This window comes from Phaethon aethereus (assembly GCF_964289735.1).
Source record: "Phaethon aethereus genome assembly, chromosome: 6".
In the NCBI taxonomy this organism is placed as follows: Eukaryota; Metazoa; Chordata; class Aves; order Phaethontiformes; family Phaethontidae; genus Phaethon; species Phaethon aethereus.
Window position 1 is genome coordinate 14,476,990 of NC_138580.1, and position 17,430 is coordinate 14,494,419.

Consider the following 17,430-nt stretch of genomic DNA (forward strand, 5'->3'; position numbering starts at 1 on the left):
AGTTCCAATCTTATCTCTTCAGAGACATGTGGCTATACTTTATTTCTTTGGACTTTCAGTAACTAAGGCTTTCTCCTTCTTTAAAACAGTGTTTAAAAATACTGCTTTTAAATTTTAAGTCCTATATAAGAAGTTAAGTCCGCTACCACTTCTGTTTTTCTGAAATCCTTATCAAGAAAACTAATTTTAAATAGTATATTGCAACCATACATGAAGTCTGTGCTTTTAAAAGTAGGGTTGTTGAACATGGATTGTCAGTCACACTAATAAATTTGAAATGGGAAGTGCTGCAGCATTTTTCATTTCTTCAGTCTGAACACGTGGGTTCACCAAGATAACTGCCACTTCTAAATGAAACCTCAGTGGGAGCATTTATGTCTTGGTCTTATGAGATTGGTTTTATATCACTACATGTAAAGAATGACTCATTTTTTGCTATTGAAACTTCATCCATAGTTTTACAACACTATGAAATTGCACCAAAAAATTGTTAAGATTTGACACAGTTACTACTGTGGTTACCTGTGTTTGGTGGAGGAGCCCAAGAGAAAGTTTGGGGCTGGAGGGTCATTTGTGGGGGGAAAAGAGGTGTTATATGGTTGATGACATTCTGTTTATGTACAACAAATCTGAAGTTGCATTTCACTAAACACAGGAAAAAGCAGACAGGTGGCTTTTAACTTTGCTTACAAGCTTCTCAGTGTGTGTTTAGCCCAATGCTGTCTTACTCTACTTTACCTTGAGGCCACATTGCTAATGCTTCTGTCCACAAGATTGAAGCTTTTATTGTCTCTGCCTCCCTGCTTGCTTTCTTAAATCCAACACCGGTTCAATTTAATAAGTGCCCTAGCCCTTACCTTTGCTACATTTTCCTTAGGGAAAACCCATCAGCCATGTAATTCAGTTTCTGCGAAAGCATAGCACTGTGCCTCCATTTTTAATGGACTTATCTATCAATTTCTTCTTACATATAGGAGTAAATGGTTTCTTGTAATTGTCTTAAACTGAATCCAGAGAGAAGGCCATGGCTTCCCCACCTCACAAAACCTGGGCTGTAAAAGAACAAAACCAAACACTTGCCTTTTGTTTTGTTTCAGCATTACCTGGGCTTCCCCAGGTTTGGGTCCACTGAAAGCTGCTGCGGACGCAGTGGGAGCCACCTGGTTTGCTGCTGAGGGTCTGGGCATAGCCTAGGACTTGTGGCGGGGGCAAATCCACACCAAGCAAAACAAGGGACAGTTAGTCTTGGGAGTGAAGTTTCCTGAGTGTGGGAAGGCTGTGCTTGATGGTGGAAAGGGCTACATCCTCCCGTTACATTCCCAAGAGTTGCCCAGCATATTTACCACATGTCCCGAGACTATGCCGAGCAGTAGCTGTGACAGCAGTGCTACCCATGTGAGGGCAGAGGGGGAGGCTGTAGGCATGTGGACTGAAAAAGGGAGGGTGGCGTAAATTCGAGAATGGTTTGTATTTGCATCCTTACAGGTCTCCAGTGGTGGATTTATTCTGTATTTTCAAAGAAGTTTAACAGAACCCAAAGCCATGGTTTTCATTACTTGGGACTGTTCCCAAGATAGACATTGCTACTGATGCGACTTGGTCTGTTAACAGTTTTTTGTCTTCTTATTAAACTGTTTCAGAGCTCAGCACCAACTAACAGAAAAGGTCACAGTGCAGTAGTGTACCATTCCAGCATGTACATCTACGGGGGATACTTTGGCATCAGAGGCATTTCACAAGAGTTTTGGACTTTCCATTTTGGTAAGTTAAAAAGCTCTATAAGGTTTTGATCCAGTATAAAAAGATGACTGCTGCAGGAAAGCACAGCCTGCTCTGTTAAGAAAACTCTTATCAGTAGAAATGTTGTAAATTAGTTTTGGCTTCTACTTGGCAGCATTTAATTATGAATTCTGGCAATTAAATTAATATCCAGCCAAAATGAATTAGACTGTATTCTACTAGAAGAAAATTTGCAGTATTTGCTAGGTTTAGAGCTGAAAATCAGGAAGAATGTTTTGTTCACTATTCACTAAATTCTTCAAGGATTACCAAAAACTTTCAGACGCAGCAGAGACCCTGACTTCAGCCTATTAATGCCATCTTTTGAATCTCAAATCTAGAACTGACCATGGGGAGCCAAACCTGACAGGAGATGGTTGCATTAGCATATTCATTGCTAATCTGGTGGTTGCAAACCAAATGATTCCCAGACACTTCCTAAATGAATTGCTTTTGTTATCTGGTGGCCATTCAGTTGCTATTTTGAAATGAATGATAGGTTTATCTCATCCTTCGTTCCCTCACAGGGAGAATAAGCCCAGGAATGTTTTTGTTGACTGGTTTTTCCCTCTTATAGCCAGGAAATTATCTAACACATCAGAGTTAATGAATTAACAAAGCCGTAGGAAAAACTGCTCTGTAAATAAAATTTCCATGGCATCTGTCATACAGCATCTGACATTTTCATTAAAAGTTTATTTCAAAACTGATTTTTTAAATTCCCTTTTTAGCATGAGAATTTAAGCTGTTAACTTGTATTGCAATAAGCTTAGAGCAGAAACCCTTCTTCTCCAACAGAATAGTTACTTTGTTCTTGAAATAAATCCCTTCTCAAATACTAGGGATGAATTTGGTACATGTATAAATTAATATTTTGCTTTCAGATACAAGAAAATGGTTGTGTGTTTCCACCGCATCTCACAATACTGGCCCAGGACCTCGGCATGGTCATTCAGCAGTGATTTATCATACAGGCATGTACCTCTTTGGAGGACTGATGGGGCTGAGTGAACAGAAGGACTTATGGAGGTGGGACTTTGTAAGCAGCAGCTGGTCCAACATCAGAACAAGGTAAAAGATACTATTTTTTACACTAAATTAACACAGAAAGAGAGAATTAGTCTCACCATGTGATACTGCGTGCAGGCAGAGAGGGAGATGTTGCCCTTTCAGCGATTGTAGGAATTGTTCAGATCAAGGCATAGTACTTCTGCCGACCCTGGGGCTCCAGTTGGCTGTTGGCAACGCATGGATGCAGCTGTCAGCAGTGTAATTTTGATGTCCCAATGCAGCTGTTCAGCAGTCACTCTTTCAAGTCAAAAGAAAAATAGAAGCTGAAATCAGTGTTAGTTTCTTGTTTGTCTCCCCTTAACTGATGGTTTCTCTTCCGTTTAGCCAAGGACCTCCGCCAGTGGTAGGTCATGCTTCAATAGTCTTCAAAGACTCTATGCTGATTTTTGGTGGTGGGATTTCAAATTCCAGTCCTAATGATGACCTCTGGAAGTATCATTTCCATACGCAGACATGGAAGAAGCTAAGTAGTACTACACAGGCAAACTTTTCTCCTAAAATGTATCACTGCATCTTAGGAATTGGCGTTGATTTCCAAACTACCTCAGACTTCACTAACACATTCCCCAGCCATTGGAAGAGAAAGCAGAAGGACCATCACCAGCTGGTGACCATCCCAAAGCACACTCGCTTTTGCAACTACTTCCGTCAACAGCCTGCATACCGAGCATTCAGCAACGAGGAAGGCAGTGCAATTGAAATGAAAACCTTCAGCTTGCCTCTGGAGCCAGGGGGCTTTTGCGCGTTTCAAACCACTTCAGAGGCAGAACTAGATCCAAACAGAGCAACAGGCATTTTGTCAACGGACAAGCCTCTCCGTCTGTTTGTCTCTTCAGAAAAAGAGACTGTTGCTGCTGCTCAGAATGTGGGAGAAGAGGAGGGAACCGACTGTCAGCACGCGACCGCAGTGGATGAAGTTAGCAGTGATACCAACGTGCTGCTGCTCATTGGGGGTAAACCTTTGTCTGGCTTCCCTGAGATCTCATTCTGGCAAATGGAGTTTGATAGCTTATGATTGCCTTGATTGCAAAGCGAAAGAATAAATTCCCATCAACGTGCCAGTAGGTGGTAAACCAACTGCTTGCAACTGCCTTCAGTTGCCTATCAGCACACTGGGAAAAAAACCCCTAAACCTTCTCATACTTGCTCTGAACAGATTTTTTACAATGTGAACAAAACGTGACATAATATTTAAGTCACAACTTACATGCAAATTGCCATTTCTGAGAGGACTTATTGGGATGCTGCTCTTTTTGTTCCTTTTTCTTCTGGTCAGTTAACGGCCTTTCAAATTGCAGTGGCTGATGCTGCCTTGAAAATCAGAACTACAAGTAACCCCTGCTGGCTCTGTAACTGCCATTTCAGGTGCAGCACTTGCTCATTTTGCACTGGCATAAGAAATAAATATGCACCTATAAAACAGTGTTTAAATCCAGGTTTTGTGCACATTACAATCACATTTGAGGGATTTGATGAATCTTAATGGCAACATTTTCTAAGATTTTTAAGATTTTGTTTCCTCGAAAGAATGTTCTTTGCATGATGTATTTGCAACATGAGGAGGCCTATAACAAAGAAGAAACCCAACAGACAAATTAGCAAGTGAAATCTAGAAGATGCTCAAGGATTGCATCTAACCCTGAGGAAATGAAACCACAAGTTGCCCTGGAAAATCACATGCAGCATTAGACCAGAGGAAGTGCATTACACCTGGAAGAACAAAGTAGTTGCCCAGAGAAAGGTAGGTGCAATGACTGAGCAGAAGATCAAAAGGTTTTGACTTTCTATTGGGGAAAGAAGAAAAAAAAAATCGAGGAAGGCTTGACAGGAGTGGCACAAAACATAAGCTGTTCTGACTGGTAACTCAGATTTTCGCAACAAAGGGATTTCTGCTTTTCCAACTCCATCTCTCTCTGTTTTGTCAACATGTTACACATTTGTTACACATTTCCCTTCTATACTCATAAATCCTGAGTTAATGTATGGTTTGTTTTTCTTTGTTGAAAGAAAAAGTGCTTTTCTTTGAAAGATAATCCTGTCCAGCATTTCAAGCGTTTCTGTCCATAGAAGTTACTAAGATACCGGCCTTCTGACTGAACTTCAGCCTTCTGTAAGAAGAGATGCTGGTGTTTGAAATTACTGGAATCACTTTTCAAGAATTTCATAGGAATAATGAATTTTAAGTGAGAGTATTTACAGACACTTTTGTCATCTCTTCACAATGAAGAGATGTCACATGAATTGAATAGGAAAATTATAGATGAGTTCGCAAAAGGCTACTTAAGAGTTATTTGGACTTTCCATGACCTTTGTTTGGAAACAAAGGGGATTGTATGCTGCCATATGAATAAAGCCTGCTGCATTTTCTATCAGTGTGTGCTCATTTTCTGAGCTTTCATGAATTTAAAATATGTATTTACATTTTCAAAGTGAACAAAGAACTTACCTTTCTGAACGAGGAACGTGCTCTTGCAAGCCCCAGTCATCTCATGGCACTTCAGCCAGCCTCGAGGGCTGCCCAGGCTTTGAATCCCTCCCCCAAGAACAGGGAATTGCCCAGTTAGAGGAGGTATGTTCGGAAAGGGCTTCAGTACAGCACTCGGGCTGAGCACATGCAGGGCACTGCAAGCTTAAATCAGCAGCATGTTTTTCTTTTGCTGGCTGACATGTCTCTTTTGGCATTATCCAGAGAGAGCTGCGGCGACATATAGGCTTTTATCTAGGAGTGACGAGGGAAGGAAATCTAGCTGGGAAGGGCAACAATAAGCCAGTGATTTTCCAAGCCACGCGAAGGACTCTTGACAGGTACAGGTGTCCTGGGGATGTGCAAGAGCCCCAGGAAAATGCCATCCAGCCTCTGCCATTCCTTTCTTCCTCCCCCCCAAACTCTGTTCTCTTTGGCAGCCTCACGAAGGGTTTAACATTTACTTAGAGCCAATGCAGGCAGGACACGAGCCAGCCCAAAGGCAAAGGCTTGGCACAGGGAGAAAAAAGCAGCTTGCGGAACGTGCCCGTCTCCCCCGTTACCTCCCCTTGCCTCTGCTGGCGTGCCAAGTCAGGTGGCTGCACCAGCACCTTTGGCACAGCACCGGCTGCTTCACCTAAGAAATCCTAAGCCTCTCAAACCAGCTGGATGCTGTGGGGGCCCCGCTCTTCCCCAACACCTGTACAGGACACAAGGTGCGCAGGGGCTCAGGGAGGGGCTGTGGCTGGAGAGAGGTGGGCTCAGGGCTCGCTTGCAGGAGGCTGAGCTGCAGCATTCAGCCCTGATGATGCTATGGAAGAGAAGGGAACACCAATCCTGAAAGTGGGACTCTGCTACACCAGACTCGCTGAGGCCACCGGAGGCTGTTTCTCCCCTTGCTGGCCCACTCCCAGGTCTTTGAAACACAAGGGTGAGCTGAAGCTGGAAGGGATGGGGTTTGAGATGTAAAGTGACTGCGTCCCACAGGCGCTCAGTGGCCCAAGTGCTCCCCTGCCGGCACCTCCATCCCTCCTGGGCACGTGTGGCCTCTGCTTCAGGTTCTCTCCCAAAAACCGGCAAACAGTAGCCAAGACCCAGACACACAATCCTTGCTCATACCAGTGATCATTTCCAGGGCGTTCTTCCCCTTCAAAACTCAAGCAGTGCTATCAACTACACTTAGCGGGGTTCTCAGAGCACCTCAGGTGGCTCCGCTCCCTTTTTCCTGGTACGTTTTTATCCAGCACAGTCACCTTTTCACAGGGGAAGAGAAGAGCCTTTCTGGGTGTTCTTACAACATTTCTCCATAGCTGCAGCAGTTAATGAGAATTCATCCTGGGCCCAAGTGAGTGACTAAAAGCTGCTGCCATCTGAAAGCTCGGTGGTGGCCTGCATGAAATAATGGATGGAATTACTCCAGCTAACGGCAACTACTTAGAAACAAACCAAACTAAACCATTTCTGGCGCGGCACAGACTTAAGGGGCTGCCGCTGAAGCTAGCCGTTTTAAAATACCTCCAAAAAAAGGGAAGCTTGATGTATTTGATATGCCCACAGTCTAATTCAAATCCATAGAATAAAAGCAAAGGGATGCAGTGTTCTTTTGTAATCTCATCTGAGACATGATGCACTGTTGTATCATAAATCGTATCTGAAAGATATCAGAAAGATAAATCGATCAGCCTGTCTCAACAAACCATCTTGAATTACCACTCGGTTTCTGAACATTAAAATGCATAAAGAGCAGAGGGATTTTCTTTTAAAATGTGGACATTTAAAGAGTGTTTTTTAAAATAATAATAAAAAACCTAAACCAAATGTGTTTCATTGTTTTGAGTTATAAATGGATTTGAAGAACAATTCGTTAGCTTATCAGTGGGATCATAGTTTGACCTACACAACAAATTAGGCCACAAGGGAAATGACTTTCTTAGTCATTAGGATGGAATTATTTATTTCACTTCCTTTTGATACTTTCCCAAGTTTATTAATTGTTGAGAAATGAAGATGATCAAATGGCTTGGTTGCCCTTTGCTGCCTTCTTGAGCATTTCACCAAAGTCATGTTTTGCAAACAAACAGTTTCCTTTAAACAATCACTACCACCACTGTACTTCAAAACAGAAAACAATCCCTTACTGGAAACAAAAGCAAGATTGCTCAGCTAACCGGCACGCGCCTTGTCTGCATGTCACGGAATTACACTCGGCAGTTCAAAACTTCCTTTCTGGGCACGCAGCTCGGCACTTTGATTTTCAAAACCACCGAACACCTGACAGCTCTCCTGAACAATCTCAGCTCTTTTGGAAAGGTGGCATTTAATACGTTAGCATCCATCCACAAGTTTAGATGCCATCTTAAGGAACGCTTTGAATGACAACAAATTAAGTTTCTAACACAGCCTGCAGTTCTGACATCCCAAATAAGTTTACAAACCTGTCTCCAATCCAGGTACCCTTCTCTTAAATTAGAAGGTGCCAAGCGACCTTAGCGCACAGACACAGAAATACAGCCCTGCCAAGAGTTAACGTACTGCCACAGGAGCTCCTCCAAGTGAGGGGCGAGCACTCGGCGCCAGGCACGTGTCTGCCTCACACCTTTGGCTTTGATTTCAGGGGAGCGGCAGCCCGCCGGCCCCCACCGCGCAGCTCGCCGCCCATGTCCCGGTGACCCACCCACCTTCTACTGCCGTAACGCGGCGGTGCTTAAAGATGACTCTGCGAGACTTCTACGCTGATGTGGTATATTTAAGACAAAACTACAGTATGAACATTTTGAGACCGGGTTGAGTGGACCACAAATCACAGTTTCTTGTTCCCATGTACAGTTTCCATACAGATCTCAGTGCAGTACCTAAAACAGTTCATACACCACTACTGTTGTGAAACAGAAGCAAAAGGGTGCCGCTTTGTTTTATAAAAAAACAACAAATAAATTATACATTGAGAGCTATTGCCAAGCTTTACATACAAAAGGTAAAAATACAGTAGTTAGTGTGCCTTTAACAAAAAACAATCTAGCTAAAAAGATATTCTTACATACTTCAAAAATAAGTGTCCAGTACAGGTTGGGTGTGTGTGTGTTTATGAAGCAGAATGCTCAAGCTAAACAGTAAAAAGGAGGCGAATTTTGTAGGAGAACCTCGCGGCTCCCTGCGGTGTGGGGTCCGACGTCACCGCAGGGTGGGCACCCACTCCTTGTTCCCAGCAGGTGCACGCAACCAGACGTGACACTGACTGACGGCTCCCGGCTTCCGCTGAGCTGCACCGATGGCTTGGACCTCCCTCCTGAGCACCGTGCAAGACGGTGCAGCACTGCTGGAAATCACGGCAGCTCTACATCCTTTTCGGCGTGGTGGGAAGAGCCCCGTTCTTACGCCTATCGTGCTGACACCAACGCTGAAGACACACGGATTACACCTGCATCACTGAAAGGCCATTAGTGTGGATTAATTTTACTTTTTGGTATAAAAGGTATGATTGTCCAGCTGCGTTTGAAAGCTGTGACGTTACCGTGTGTAACAGCTATCTAATTTTACTACAACCTTCCAGACTAACAAACAATCTATGTGCCCAGGAAGAGCTTTAAATGCTACCTGGCTGTGAAACAGAGCTGCTAACACTTAATCTGTAGAAGATTTGGGTTGTACCAGAGTATGTTCACAACATGAGAAATATATCCAGTGCTGCCTGTGAAGGACATGCTGATCTTAACAGTATATCTTTGCTTCAAGAAACGAGAAGGAGTGGGTGCAGGCAAAGGAGTAACAGGCAAGGGCTGAAAACAGTGTGTAGAAAGAAACCCAAATGTAACCAGACTGTTCACCCCAGCTCCTCTTCTGGTCCTGCAAATTTTCTGCCAAAGTTGTCTCCAAAAAATTGTCCATAGCTTCTACACTGCTGTCTGTCTTTGACAAAGTATACATGGAATTTAAGTTTAAAAATCGAATACATTCAAGCCAATTCACTAACCATGACTGACTACCAGGTAAGCAGTTATTTTATGTCACATGACTTACCCAATATTAAACACCATTACCACTGCAGTAGAGAAGAGATTCCCTTAATTCAAGCCAAGGAGGGCCTGAACTCCCACATTTTAACACCTATTTCAAAACGTTGTAAGACCATTCACTGCCCGGCACATGCAGACGCTGTGTTCCCTTCCTGTCGGGCTCACCGGGTGAGGCTGAAGTGCAGCTCCAAGATCCAGCATCTCCTGGAAATTAATCAGTTTGAGATATGGGCTGGGGCTTTTTGTTATTATAAACGTTAAGAGTTCTATAAAATCTTTTACTCCGATCACTTAGGGAGTATGACTGGAGTAAAGTCACTTTTGCTTTGAGATCCAATCACTTATGTTTTTAGTTTATTATTTTTTAATTGTAGAGTTAAAAAGCTTCCATCTCTGATCAGCATTAGATGCACACACAGCAAACGGGTAGAAAGCCAGCTGCTGAGGAGAGGCTGGGACAGGCAGTAAGTCAGTACGGGATAACATCATTAAGAAAAAAAAAATTGAATTTTTTTTTTTTTTTTAAAACCAGGGAGCTGGCTTTTTCCAAATGACTGCAACAGAACATCCATTTATTCATTCCTGTCAGCTCTTAAAGCTTTTAAGTGGTTGGGGGTCCCAACACCAGATTCACACAAAAGTTTTAGTTATAAATCTCTTTAAATAAATACAAAAAAAACCCTGATAAAACTTTTAGCGAATGATTGGACCCTATAGCCAATCAATCAATAGTATAGCAATGGTAAGAAACCCCCTTTTTCTCAGTGTCACACGGGCATTAATTAATACTTTCTAACACTAACTGTAGGAACTACTATACCTATTTGTGTTTGATAAAATGCAGGTGATGGGTAACGCTACGTTACCTGCTAGCCAGTCACGATACAACGCCATACCTATAGTTTTAAAGCAAAACAATGATGCCAAACCACAGCACGTTCAGATACACAACTGGAAGTAACGACAACAGAGTTGAAGGGCTGGCGAGCAGAAACACTCCACCCCGGCCAGACCAGCAACCCCGCTCCGGCTGGCCGCGCGGGGAGCCTGCCCGCGCCGCGCTTTAGGCGCTGGCTGGAGGGGCCTCTGCAGCGCCTGCCAATTTTTACTCCTGGTGCTTGAGGCAACGGTTGCAAATCATTGTCTGCAGAGAGTCACTCCGGCGCGTCAGTCCTAAGAGCTCCCCGTGAGTTCTGTGCTTCCCTATTAAGGCCTCGGGGGTTTTGAGGAGTGGCAGTGGGCCATGTAAATGCCACGTCACTTCTTCCTTAACACATGCATTCAGCATCTTGCAACCAAGAGCAGCACTAAGAACACCCAGGTCTGAACACAGCGGCCTAGCCAGGCGCCAGCTGTACCTGTATGACCCACAGGGGTTTGGTCCAAATCTTTGTCTACACTGAGAGACGTGCAGGCAGCCGGTGTGCAGAAATGAAGTTGTGCATAGGGGTTTCAGAACCAACTTTCACATTTAAAATTGTTTCTAAGAACCACATGTATACAAATATTTATAAACAGCAGCACTATGCAGAAAACATCCTCCACCCGCTGTCATATCTACAAACCTCCTCCTAAGAAAGATCCCCGTTGTTTCATCTGCGCTTCCCTGTGAGGAGACGCAGAATTCATCATTGAATTCTGGCTTCTGCATGTCTCCTCCCTCTGACTCTGCACCGACCTTTTTCACAGGCTGTATCCCCAGGGTCCATATGCTCACCTCTACATGTCCGCGCAAGCAACCTGCTGCCCAGGACTCAAATGATCTCTTCAGACTGTACATACTGTAACTGTGCTTCACCTGAGCACCGAAAGGCCTTCACCAGCAGTGTGGAGTGTGATCTTGCAAATGCTCCTACCTTCTTTCTACAAAGTGAACTGCTTACAGGAATTTTTCATCTTTTTTTCCTGTTTTCACCTTATTCTTTCTATTCCACATAGAACTATTAGGTGATACTTGGAACAGGATTTGAGGTGGTGTTAAGAACTGATCTAGTGTACTCTCATTCCACTAACATACCTGGTAAGTACTCCCGAAGCACAGCATCTGGAAACAACACCCAGAAACAGTATGAACAGAAACAAGAAAATTCTTTTCCTTCCTAACCCTCTATAACAACAAAACTAACCAAGAAGCAGTTCCTGAAGTAAGCTGTACTCACACCTTCACTGCTTCAGCATTTAAAACATACTTATCTCTAGCATAAAATGCATGTATTTGAGTCATATAGGAAATGAAGTAATCAGTGTCAAAACGTGGGACCTCTGCTGTAGTCTGCTAATGCTATAAGCTGTTTGGCTGGTTAATCTTCCTGGTTGCAACAAGCAGCTCAAATCCAGTCAACGTAGCTGGTCACTGAGGGATTAGATTTTCATTCTTTCCAGGTACTGTAACAAGAGGTGCAAGGATTATTAAGGGGTTTAAGGCCCAAAAGGAGAGCACGTGTTGGTAAAACAAAGGAAAGACAGAGGGAATAATCACACAGAAGAAAAAGCCCTTGGCTGTACGAGTCATCACTACTGTGACCCACCGTACACAGTAAGGCCACAAGGTGGCCCTACAAGTTCTCCTCATCTTTCCAATACTGCTCTACAGAGGTGAGAGATGCCGCGCTCCAACACTACCTAGCTAACGCCACAGTGAACACCTTCCATTACCACTTGAGAGGCAGCGCAGGGTAAGTAAGACTAGACCTAGTGTGAGTGGAACACAACTAGATTCTGATCCTCACGTTCAGAACTAGCTCCAGTGTGGTATTTCACTTCTCCTGAGGGAGAAGATCCAATGCGTGTGTGGTTTTATATCCCAGTTTAGGCCGTAATTCCAGTTAGATTGCAATAAATGTAGAAGTCTCTTCCTGGATCCTAGCAAACCAGCCAGCTGTTTGAGTCCCATTCAGCAAGAGTTTGATCCCAAGCAAGTCTGTCAGAAGGATCCCTTGGAGACATGTTAGAAGATTTGAGTTTTTACAGGGTGGGAAGTGCGGAAACTCCTTCTAGAGTTCAGTGGTGAGTAAACATTTCGTTCTTATTGTAGCATCCTCAGTGACTGGGCTAAAAGGAAAAAAAAAGAGGACCTGTAAAATATGCTACTCCAAAAAGACCTGCCATGATGGATTAAAAAAAGAAAAAGACGAGTATTGTTCCAAACAGCATTAATAGCTGTTCCCCTCCTAATTTAATGAGGCCAATGGATAACCCGCAGAAGAACACACTGAATCAATTTCACCCAGTGCAGTGGTAGCATCATTGCGATGCGCATCGTAAGAGGTCCACTGAAAGACCTGATCATCACTGCCATCATTCTGCCTCACCGGCACAGCAGAATGGAATAAGAAAGGGGAAATGTTTCTATGGATTCTGTTCTCTGACTTCCTTACAGTTTGGAAATAACTGCGGGACATTTCCCCCAGCCCAGTGTCCTCTAACAGGTATTTAAACAGTAGAAAGAGATTTCTCAGAAAGTTAATCTGTCCCATAGTTCTAGTCCAGTACTAAAAAGTGTTAGCAGAGAAGGAAAGAAACTGAAGTGATAATTAAAAAGAATTAATTGATTTTATAGCACTTACAATGACAACAGGTTTACCTCCAACTCCGTAAAATTTGTATGCTTTGTTCCTTTACTTCAAACAATGTTATATAAAATATACACACATCAGCTGCTCTGTTTATTTATAAGATTTCAAATGCTATAAAGTGAGACAGAACTATATAAGCACAGCAGAAGAAGGCACTGTGTCTAAAAGACCACTATAACTATTTCAGTGGAAGTAGTAAGAGCATATACTTCCCTTCCACCCTATAGAGGCTTCTGAAGCGAGTCTGGAGGAGACCTTACCCTGCAAGAACTTCAGATGTCTGCTGGGATGGTGGCAATCCAGCTGACGGCAACAGAGTCTCCGTGCTGCCTTTCACTTTCGTAGCTAAGGCAACATCATTTCCCAAAGGCCCATTGGAAATCAGTCGAGTCTGCATTGGGGAGAACGAAACAGGAAACTGAAATAAAAATCTGCCAGGACAAGATAAGCTAATTTTTCAATATGGTTTATTTACAACAGTAAAAACTAAGATTCATCAAGTTCCAGGGTGGGCTTCGCTAAATGCAAGTTCTTAAAGAAACTTTATGGCATTTACCCACAATGTAACGCAGCAGAAATGAAGTTTAAATATTAACAGGATATGTACGTTATTCGATTTACTCCAGCTGAATTAGTTTGCTTTAGTTTTGGTCTGGTACATTATTTTATGGGCTTTCAAATTATTATAATCTACTATATTTTACTTGAGCTCCTGTTTTATAATCGTGACAAAAGCGTGGGTTTGGTTTTTTTTTCTTTTTTTGTTGCTAAGGAATGGTCAAATAACTCACTGGCACTATCCACCTCGGTGTTATTGTGGGCTGGGAAGACACCTACAAAAAGCAAACAAATGCTCATTAGAAAAAGTTGGAAGTAGCTGAGAACATTCTCAAAACAGTATTGCCTCCCAAAACAATCTCAGATATTTGTCCATAGCTAGTCTTTGAACTATGCCAGTGATTAGCTACAGATGATGTGACTTCATACCAAAGGGTAAACGGCCCCCACACAGCATACAGCCAATACCCACTCACAGAAACTCACTGGTGGCAGTTTCAGCGTAGTGCTCCCTTCCAAAAGGCAACTGAACCTATTATTTTTTTCTGCTTTGTGGACAAAATTAACCAAGAGCATACTTCTGTGAACAGTTTAAAGGTCCTACTCCTTCCCCCCTTTTTTGGTGCATGCAATGTAACTCCTTTTTTGCTGGCACAGAGAAGAGATTTTTTTTTTTTTATCCATATAAAAGGGTTGATTTGTATTAAAAATTTATTTTTCAAGTATTTATTTTATATCTATATACACATTTCGTATAATTTCTGAGGTATTATATATACACAAAAGCCTGAGAAGCAGGTGTACTAAAAGACGTCACAGGCTTTTGCAGCACAGCTACAAGTTAACTCCTCAAGTTCCTTCATGTCCATTACAAAGTTGTAGGGTCCACGACCCTAAGCCAGCCACCCTACAAGTAGTGGGGCATATATGCAGTGATCCAGGTCAATCATCACTTCACTCTACTGCAGCAGATCCCAGCATGGTGGACAGATACTAAAGCCGGAGGAGGGTTTATGAGTACAAACCACTGTATGTCTGAAGGAAGAAGTTTGGTTTTGAAATACATTTACCCGAGGTGTGGCTTCTGTAAAGTCAATTAGATTCTCTGTCAATGATGTTAAGGAAACGTCCTGGTCATCTGGAGTGCTCTATGGAATAAATCAGTTTTGAATTGAATTCTCAGTAGTAACCAGATAGACCTGTTGAATACTCTAGTGGCTTCCCAAGTTATAGACCAGTGGCCTTAACAAACACCACTGTTTATCAGGTCTGTTTTCTCAAATCTTTCCATATGATCATTCTTAACAGCCTTTTCATTTAACTTATTCTCATCAATGTACTGGAAACGATGCTGTTGCCACATAAGCTCTGAAACTGTCCCATCCTCCTACGCGAAGATGGGGTACTGTGCCATTCGACAAGGTCAGCGAGGTCCGTGAGCTGAGTATTTGAACTCAGAAGACAAAATTGATAATTATTTGGTGGGATCAACTACATATTACTGGTTTAGAAGGAGAACAGCTAAAGGGCATGTTGCTTTAGTAATCCAGAATAATCCCTCAGTCTGCTGAAATAACAGCAGAGTCCAATGTTGGAGTCCTCTTTTCTTTTGGAGAGAGACAAAGGAAAGTTGACCCTTGAATTGCTAGGTACATTTCATGGAGTCCAGTTAAAAATTACCTTATCCTTAAGGTAACCAGAACGCAAAAATTAAACATTTCAATTCAAATTTTTCCCTCTGCTGTTATTAATAGGAACTGCCTATGTCAGAATTTCATCCCTGCAGTCTCTTTCTTGGAGCATCCAACCACTGGGATATAAGGGGCTCCCCACCAGTGTGAGGAAAACAATCAGTTTAGAAACATCAGGCAAAGAACCTGAAAGGACACAGAAATGGCCTTTGGAGATATCTGTGCAGTGTGCCTGTCTGCTCCAGAAGGCACTCTTTGGCATTCACCAACGTTCACTGAGTTATGAGAAGCATGCAGCAAGGTCTGCTGCGCTTGCCTGGAGTCATCAGTAGCTCAGAACGTGACACACAGAAACCTTCCAGGCTGGCAGGTGGCGATACCTTTGAAACAGCAGCCTCCTCAGCTGGAGCCAGATTAGCTGGAAGCAGCTGGTCCTCATGGTTAGAGGCAGCGTTGTCCTCATTTAACACGTTACTGAAAGGAGAAAACATTCCCATCATTACACTGCCTGGATAGCATGAAACAGTGCTGCTTCCCTGATAGCTCAACCCAAAAACTTGACACCAGTTCCATGTGAGGCAGACAAAAGACTGATGTTTGCAAGTGTGTTGAACTAAACGCCTTCCCACTACCTCCGCAGATTACTGCTCTCTTTCATAGCTTCAGCTACAGATGTGTATAGACCCAACAGTATCAACGTCTTCTATCTCAAAGGAGTTCCTTCAGCCCTTGTTCCCAACTTGCCTGAAGCCTTCCCTGCCACCCTCTTATCTTCCTCTTTAGAGCCAGGGGCAGCAGGATGTCAGGTATTTCAGTTGTTTCAGAAGATGAGAGAGATTCACTTACTGCTTGCTAGGATACTCACCCCTGAGGCATGATTAACTCTTGCAACAGTAATTAAAGATGCATCGGTAAACCTGCTTAGTGAGATGTAGCCTAACTGCTCAGCAACTGTTCCTCCTCTTTTCAGACCTGTTCATGATAATCTCTACGTGGTTCCCTTCCCCCATAAACATGTTTCTCCTGAATCACTTACGGAACAAAGATGTTTGAGGCAGGGATTGCTTTCAGAAGCTCTCTCGGGCCTTGAAATACTGGACTGGTTGCTGGGGGACTGCTCTGTGTTTTGCCTGACGGGAGAATATTTCTGGCACAAAACAAAACAAAACAAACGGATACAACCTTCCATGGAAAGCTCTTCATGAGTCACTTGTTACAGCATATTTCTGAGAGCCCTAGATGTACATTTTATTCCATATCCCATGTGCTCTTTGAGGTCTGACACATGATCATCTTCACAAATGGTCAAGAGATTACATGTTGTAACCCTTTAACTTTTTCAATGCCTGAAATCCCACCAGAACAAGCAGTCACTTCAGATTCAGTAATTCTCGGGAAATCAGCTGTCAGTGTCAGGTTTTTGTAGACAATTTTTTTCTCCCCTAGAAGACAGCTACAGTAAACAGATCCATCCCCTTTCCCCACACTGAAGTTGTTCACGGGTCAGAAATAACTGTAAGTGATTGAAGCTGCTGTTGGAACAACATTTATCAATTTAAAGTATGGGAAAATAAAGAGCAGCTGGCTTACCTTACATATAAAAAAAATCTTAGCAACTGTAGTGCTTGCTGGTTTTCCAAAGCTTCCCACTCACCAGGTTAAGCTATACTACGCAAGGTAAAATGCAATGATCACTGAGCCACTGAAAGGTTCTGCCACCGCAGAACCTGAACTGCAGGTTCTCAGTGCTGTACTTGGGTAACTAGATCACGTGTTTCTTCCCAATCTATTCAGTACCTGGCAGCAGCATCCTCAATATTGGAATTCTTGACACCTGTCAGGCTGTCTTCTCTTACAACCTGAGAGGAAAAAATGAACAAGGATATAAATCTCTGATACCTGTTTCCATCTTGTGGCAGTTCTGAGATTCACAGAAGAGTTGAGCACCTCCCTCCCAGCACGAAAGTGTGCTGCTCATCTACTACTCAGGGACTGCTCAACTACTGCTCATCAATTCTATGTGAAAACTTCAGTGCAGAAATAAAAATAAATCACCAACATAGCCAAATAAAATACCATTATTTGCTACAGAATTTACTAGAACATGCTAGAAGCATAGTCTTAGTCACAGAATAATTTCTTGGTTAGAAGGCAACCTTTGGAGGTTATCTGGCTTAATAACCACTCAAACAAGAGCTTGTTCAGGGCCTTGTCCAGTTACGTGTTGAGTATCATCAAGGATGGAGATTCCTCCTTGGGCAACCGTTCCAGTCCTGGAC

At 43.0% G+C, this 17,430-nt stretch overlaps 1 protein-coding gene across 1 annotated transcript in view; it reads right to left on the bottom strand.

Annotated features, from left to right (window-relative positions):
- Nucleotides 1–12,320: 12,320 nt before the first annotated feature.
- The window catches only part of EPB41L5 (erythrocyte membrane protein band 4.1 like 5), a gene marked incomplete at its 3' end in the record, with an annotated part of 55,419 nt that continues 50,309 nt past the window's right edge, over nucleotides 12,321–17,430 (bottom strand). The window contains exons 19-25 of the mRNA XM_082001745.1: nucleotides 16,949–17,010; nucleotides 16,188–16,298; nucleotides 15,532–15,625; nucleotides 14,531–14,608; nucleotides 13,694–13,735; nucleotides 13,163–13,293; nucleotides 12,321–12,378 (exon numbers count right to left, since the gene is read on the bottom strand). Of these exons, the coding sequence (XP_081857871.1) occupies nucleotides 12,321–12,378; nucleotides 13,163–13,293; nucleotides 13,694–13,735; nucleotides 14,531–14,608; nucleotides 15,532–15,625; nucleotides 16,188–16,298; nucleotides 16,949–17,010 (576 nt within the window). The remainder of the gene's footprint in view (nucleotides 12,379–13,162; nucleotides 13,294–13,693; nucleotides 13,736–14,530; nucleotides 14,609–15,531; nucleotides 15,626–16,187; nucleotides 16,299–16,948; nucleotides 17,011–17,430) is intronic.